The sequence below is a fragment of the Cryptomeria japonica genome, chromosome 7 (assembly GCF_030272615.1).
Source record: "Cryptomeria japonica chromosome 7, Sugi_1.0, whole genome shotgun sequence".
Classification (NCBI taxonomy): domain Eukaryota; kingdom Viridiplantae; phylum Streptophyta; class Pinopsida; order Cupressales; family Cupressaceae; genus Cryptomeria; species Cryptomeria japonica.
In genome coordinates this window covers 736,476,920-736,484,435 of record NC_081411.1, presented here as the reverse complement: position 1 = coordinate 736,484,435, position 7,516 = coordinate 736,476,920, and the positions used below count along the sequence as shown (strand labels likewise).

General features: G+C 36.7%; 1 protein-coding gene across 1 annotated transcript; it reads left to right on the top strand.

The window, feature by feature from the left end:
• The first annotated feature begins 3,448 nt into the window (after window positions 1-3,448).
• LOC131073754 (receptor-like protein EIX2) lies at window positions 3,449-7,269 on the top strand. The gene has a single exon (XM_058010252.2). It carries the CDS (start codon window positions 3,748-3,750, stop codon window positions 7,180-7,182), a length of 3,435 nt encoding a protein of 1,144 aa, XP_057866235.2. The 5' UTR covers window positions 3,449-3,747; the 3' UTR covers window positions 7,183-7,269.
• Window positions 7,270-7,516: the final 247 nt, after the last annotated feature.

Sequence of the window (7,516 nt, the reverse complement as noted above, 5' to 3'; positions counted from 1 at the left end):
TTCAGTGGATCGGACCATTTCCCAATCCAATTGATCTTTGCTTTGGACCCATATTCTGGTGGATCCCCTTTTAGGTTTGAAAAGATGTGGATTAGGGATCTCTCCCTCTTGGATTCTTTGAATCAATGGTGGCAAGAATGTAGAATTGGAAATCACTCCAAGATGTTTATTTTCCACAAGAAACTCACATATACTAAAACCAAACTCAAGGAGTGGAACAAGGTACATTTCAAGAACATTTTCACAGAAAGACAAAGAATTGAAAATGAATTGAGGGCTCTAAATGATGTGGTCATAGCTCATGGTATGAGAGATGAAGAGTTCAGATTGGAGCAAAAGCTAAAAATGGAACAAGCATAAATTTTGGCTAGGGAGGAACAATTTTGGAGACAAAAGTCACGAGAGCTATGGCTCAAGGAAGGGGACAAGAAGACAAAAAAAATTCATAATTTTGCAGTCACAAATAGAAATAGAAATGTAATCCTAGAATTGGTCAAAGAAGACAGGACTGTGATCCGCTCTAAAGATGAGATCAATCAAGAAGCAGTTGAATATTTCCAAAACCTCCTGAACCGGGATAATCAGAGAACTTTCAGAAATGATTTCCTCAATCAAATTCCCAACATCATTTTAGATGAAGAGAACATGGAGTTATCTAAGCCCATCACTCTGGAGGAACTCAGAAAGGCTACATTTCAACTAGCCCCTGATAAGGCCCCTGGGCCTGATGGATTCCTGACTTGCTTCTATCAAAATTTTTGGGAGATCATCAAGGATGATCTGCTCAAGGCAGATGAGGAATATAAAAAAAAGCAACAATTTTGGGAGGCATCAATCATACCTTCTTAGACCTCATCCCCAAGAAGAAGGAAGCAACAGGTATGGGTGACTTTTGACCGATTTCTCTACGTAATACTTGCTATAAGATAATCACCAAATTAATGGTAAATAGACTAAAGAAGGTGTTGAATAAGATCATTTCAGAGGAACGAAGTGGGTTTGCCCTAGGTAGGTCTATCACAAAGGGAATAATTGTTGCTCATGAATCAATTCACACAACCAAAAAGATTAGGAGTCCTAGCATGATCATCAAACTAGATATTCTAAAAGCATATGATCTAGTAGATCGAAACTTCTTCTTATATGTCTTAGCTAAATTTGGTTTTGATTGCCCTTGGATTGAATGGGTTAGAGGATTTATTGAATCTCTGAAGTTCTCCATCCTTATCAATAGAATAGCTAATGGATAATTCAACACTAGCAGGAGATTAAGGAAAGGAGACCCATTATCTCCCTACCTTTTCATCATAATGGCAGAAGCATTGGGCAGGAGCATCACATCCGCTGGGATAGAGGGACAGTGGAAGGGTATTGAGATCGCCCCTGGTATTGAGCCAATCACACAAGCAATTTGTTGATGATACCATCCTTTTTGGAGAAGCTTCTTGGGGAGAAGCCAGAAGTATCAAGTCCATATTAGAAAGTTATAGTACAGTTGCTAGGCAAACTATCAATTGGCAAAAATCTGAAGTTAAGTTTATTTACTTCAAAATTGTTTTATTTTACTTAAAATTAGTTAAGTTTATTTACTTGAAATTATATTTAAAACAACTATTAAATAAATAAAACAATACATTCCTAAATAATGATAAAACAAAATAAAATAATTCTTAAATAAATATTTTTAAATTAAAACTCAAATTCTCTCTCTCTCTCTCTCTCTCTCTCTCTCTCTCTCTCTCTCTCTCTCTCTCTCTCTCTCTCACATATATCTAACACTTAAAAAGATTTATTACAAAACAAGTATTATTAGTAGGTGTAGACAATATTATTGCATTCACTTAAGCCTAATTAATCAATTTTTTGCACTAATTAAAAGTGATTATTATTTTTATTTTCAAATAAACTTGATTTTTATAAAGTTGAGATTTATATTTTCAAACTAGAAATTATTTATTTACAATATGATTAGATGAAAAAAAAATTGATGTTATTGGAGCAAATTTTTAGGAAGGATGGATTTTATAGACTTTTTTTTAGATTTCTTTGTATTTAAAAAATAAATGTCTATTTTAAATAAAAATTTTCACTATAATGTTTATATTATAATAGTATTATTATCATTTTATTAAAGTGAGAGTTATCATTAATACTACAAAAATATAATTAAAATAATATATTTAAAATAACAATTTAAAAATTATAACAAATGTTTTTATTACAATATGGGAGAGGGACCAGTAGTTGTGAGGGCTAACTTCGTCAACATGTAGTCGTCACATGTAATATTGTAAGACCTCCGTTTTTTTTAAGAAATGTAATATGGACGCTTAACTATCTACAACTAAGGTTTGAAGGTGTGACTCATCATGCAAGTCGTCAAAATAACACTTCTAGTGTGAAGTGTCCAAATAATGACTTTTTAAAGATTCAACTAAAACTTAATCTAAAAATCACTAGTTGTTGAATAAAAAATATCATTTGTAATTAATATAATATCGTATTTTAAAGTAAAATATAACTTAAATGGACCAAATACCTAATTAGTAATCGTAAATGTGTGTTACCTCTAACTTTTATATCCAACACCAAAGGACTAATAGTTGAACACCAAAATATATTTGTTGTTATAAAAACAACATATTATTATATAAAATAAAGTTTATATGAACACAAAGGGACCAATTATTGAACACTTAAACTTTTGGACCATCCCCTCATTCCATGGAGAAAAAACAAGGTATTTATTGTGTTCACCTTTTATATTTGTAATAAGGCAAATTATTAATATAAAATACTCCAATGGATATATACATTGTTACCCCAATAGCTATACATATAAGTATAATATTTTTTCATAGCTGTACATATAAGAATAATATTTTTTCACTATGATAACAGTACTTGATTAATTGAATATTTAATTTTATAAATTACACACTTATTATATCCTTGAATTACATTGGTTAAACATCAGCTTCAAATAAGTTCTGGTTGGAAAATATTGTTCTCCCAAAAGACACTATTAATTAAATCTGAAAGAGTAGGATACACGCAAACGACTAGAATATGATAACGTGGCTGTTTCCTGTCTCAATCACTCACATCCTTCAAGACCATTCACATATTCTAAAGCGAAAAAAACAAAAAAATCGAGTAAGAATTCCTACACCCAAAAGACCCGGCGCGGCTAACAATTGGGTAGACATTCCCCTCCACCAGATAAGAGTTCCTACACCCCAAAGACCCGGCGCGGCTAACAATTGGGTAAACATTCCCCTCCACCACGTCTGCCGTTTGTTTTACGCCTTCGCTACGTTTCTCCCACGTACGTAGAATTATATGTCGGCTTTCACCTCGCTTCTCCACTCTACACGTTTATGAAGCTTCCCCAAATTTCAGTACAAATCTGATGGTCTTTTTTCTACAGCTTCCTTCATACATTTCGTACTGTTTCGGATTAAATAATTCAGCTGGTCACGATCATAGCCGTGCCAATATTTTTTCACTAGTTAAAAGAAGTCGTGGTCATTGGCATCTTGCAACGAAGTTCCTCTCCTCTTTTATCATTTTTATATTCTGATAGGATTTTCGGGCTCTGTAGGTGGACAAGATCACAACACTAGTTGTTGGTTGCTTCACATTGTTCTGCTAATAATGGTCTCTCCGGATATTTCTTGAAGGGGATGTTGATTACAGGCGTTTCAAAGGACAGGCGTTTCAAAGGGCAAAATTGAACAGAACTCAATGAAATTCTCACAGACATTGTTGTGGACCTTGGTGGGATTTGTGTTGTTGCTGCAGATTTGTTGGGTATCTTGCTGTAAAGAAAAGGAGAAAATTTCCCTCTTGGATTTCAAGCGAGGTCTTCACGACCCGTCCGGTCGACTGAAGACATGGAATAATTCCACCGACTGTTGCCAGTGGAATGGAATCAAATGTGATGATATAACAAAGCACGTCATTTGGTTGGATCTCCACAATCCTCGTGGCTACAATCCACCAGGGGCTTTGCAAAATTCAACCGATGCTGGTTATTCCAAGATGTATCTCACCTCATTTTCTGTTGCGAGTAATAAAGATAAAGAAGACGTTCTTTCCCCATTGTTTAATCTAACAATGTTAGAACGCTTGGATCTGAGCTACAACGCCTTCAGTGGTGTTGGTGTGCCTCAGCAACTTGACACGCTTAAAAATTTGCAGTATTTGAACTTGTCAAATGCTGGATTTGTGGGAATGATACCGAGGAAGTTGGGCAACATGTCCGCCTTGCGCTCCTTGGATCTTTCCACTAATTCCTACATTTCCTATTCCTCCATCACAATTGAAGACATGCAGATGTGGATAGGAAACATGAGGGATTTAGAGGAGCTACTGCTGGACGGGGTGAATATGATGCAAGTGGCAAGTGATGAATGGGACAAAGCTATCTCCACCATGCACGGTCTCAGGCGTCTTCAAATGTCCAATTGTAAGCTGTCTGGACCAATTCCCCCTTCCCTTGCAAATCTTACCCGTCTAACCCACCTCCATCTTGATGGTAATTCCTTCTTCTCGTCTATACCTTCTCACTTTCAGAATCTTTCCAATCTTGTTTCTCTAAAGCTTAGCAAGTGTAAACTCAATGGCTCCATCCCCTCTGATCTGTTGAGCCTACCAAATCTGCAAGAAGTTGACTTGTCTACAAATCCGGACTTGGGAGGGAACCTTTCAAGCATTCTGCCGCGACACTCTGCCTCGCTTAACAGCCTTGTTCTTTCTACAACCAGTGTAGAAGGAGCTATTCCAGATTCAATTGCCAATATCTCTTCGTTAACTCTCTTGGATCTCTCGGACTGCATTGTCCAAGGTCAGCTTCCTCCCACCATTGCTAATCTTACAGGACTTGTAATGTTGGACATCTCAAGGAACCAATTAAGAGGGAGTATACCGTCGTTTGAGGCTAAGCCTCATTTAGGAATTTCATTTCCTTTAACCCATATCGATCTTTCATACAATCAGTTGGATAGCTACATTCCCTCCATGTTGTTCGGTGCATTTAGGAAGCTCCGCTATGTTGACTTGAGTCAGAACCGATTGACCGGTGCCATTCCATCCCCTGATATGAATCTTACCTCCCTCACACACCTTGATCTGAGCTACAATGAACTGCACGGTACAATTTCCTCCTTGGCCAACATAAAGTCCCTTGTTCTGCTTGATCTGAGTAATAACAACTTGAGTGGCAAAATCCCGCCTTCAGTAGGTCAACTCCTTTCCATTGAGACGCTTGATCTAAGCAACAACGTGTTAACAGATGCCATACCTCACAACATTTCAAATCTATCTCAACTGAAGGTTCTTTCCCTATCTTCCAATCGGTTAAGCGGAAACCTTTCAGAGTACCACCTTCACAATCTATCCAGTCTGGTATATCTGGACATTTCGAACAATGTGTTGACTGTGAAACTCAGTCCGACTTGGATTCCCCATAACTCGTTTAGAACATTGAAATTAAGTTCATGTAACATGGAGGGTCAGTTGCCGGCCTTCTTAACAACTCAATACGACATTTCCGATTTGGATTTGTCCGAAAACAGATTATGGGGCAATATTCCTGCGTGGATATGGGAGTCTCTTCCTCTTATACAACTCAATCTGTCTCACAACTTCTTTTCAGGTGCTTTACCTTCTAAGGTACTAGAGCCCAAAACTTTGAAGGTTCTGGACTTGCATCACAACAACTTTCATGATCGGCTTCCGCTTCCTCCTCCTTCAGTGGTTGTGTTGGACCTGTCAGAAAATCAATTTTGTGCCTCCATTCCACCTGAAATTGGCCAGTATAAATTCAGCTACTTGTCTCTGTCTCACAACAATCTCAATGGTAGCATTCCACCTACAATATGTGAAGGGTTGTATATGCAGATTCTGGATTTGTCAAATAATGGACTCACGGGTAAGATTCCTGTAGGTTTTATAAACTGCAGTTATCTTGAGGTATTGAATTTGAATGGAAATTTTTTAGAAGGTGAGTTGCCAGCGCAATTAGGAAACATGATTTCGCTTCGAACACTGAAAATCAGAGGAAATCGACTGAATGGGACTCTACCAATACTTGAAAATTGTAAACAGTTGCAGATATTGGATTTGGGGGAGAACAGACTGACAGGGAATATTTCTGCAGATTGGGTTCTAGAGCTTCCTAATCTTAAGATTTTGATCTTAAGATCAAACAGATTTGAAGGACCTGTACCTGCTGATGTAAGCAAAATACCGTATCTTCAAATATTAGACCTTTCAAGGAACAGATTTTCAGGAGTAATTCCCGAAAGCATTTCAGAGATGAAGGGAATGGCAAAGGAATCAGAAAATATAGAAGCCTTTGAGTATGGATCAATAAATCGTACAACCTATGTAGAGAAAATAATCATCAGAAACAAAGGATTGGACATGGAATATGTGAGAATTTTGAGATTAGTAAAGTGTCTTGACCTGTCAAACAATATAATAGCTGGTCAAATCCCTGAAGGCATGGGATCTCTTTTTGGTTTGATCATTCTTAATATTTCGAGAAACCAAATTAGTGGTGTTATACCCAAGTCCTTGGGGAAGATGGTACTGTTACAATCACTTGATCTCTCGCATAACCAATTGTCTGGATATATTCCTATTGAGTTGCAACTTCTCACATTCTTGAGTTACTTGAATCTGTCTAACAATAATCTTACAGGAATGATACCGCAAGGGGGGCAGTTAATGACATTTGAAGCTTCATCCTTCCTAAATAATTCAAATCTATGCGGACTCCAACTGTACAAGCCCTGCTTGTCTTCGCCAAAGCATGAAAGCAAGCCTGAGGGAAAAGAAGGGGTGAATAAAAGGAGGGGAAGGGAGGGAATTGACAGTTTCATTGTGTTGATGGGGATGAGCTTTGGAATGGGCGTGGGCATAATTGTAGCTCCCTTGTTGTTTCTGAAGAAACGCAGGGAAAAGTTCTTCCATTTGTTAGACAGTATATTGATTTGGGTTTTTGACATGATTCACTGTGACAAGTTGCAGACGGTGAAAATTTCAGACGACGAAGACCAAGAGCTTTCCGAAGAAAGCAAGAAATTAATACGCTTTTGCGTACGTTGTACTCAAATTGACAGAGATTCTAACACTATAGTTGATACTGAATGTATATGTTCACAAAAATATTAATTATCTTTCCGTCTATAGAAAGAGCTCAAGATGTAAAGGTTTATGGTGAAAAAAAATTAGTTAATTAAATGTATTGTTACGCCTATATGATTAATATTTTCACTTTCCTAAATGCTATTCGTGTCAGTTTAGGAAAACATGAACTTTCCTAATGTTTGTAGTACATTAATTATTAAAATGATTTTTTTTTCAATTTTTTTCTTTTCTAATTGGTCCCTCAATTTTTTGTCAGTCGTCTTATGATTTTTTGATTAAAAATATAAGAAAAAGATCATTTGGCCAATGAGAAGTAGAGGAAATTTTTTAAACATTCCCTAATGTTTCATTTCGAATG

Excerpts from the sequence above, each read along its gene's own strand:
- LOC131073754 (XM_058010252.2), top strand. The coding sequence starts at position 3,748 with ATGAAATTCTCACAGACATTGTTGTGGACCTTGGTGGGATTTGTGTTG.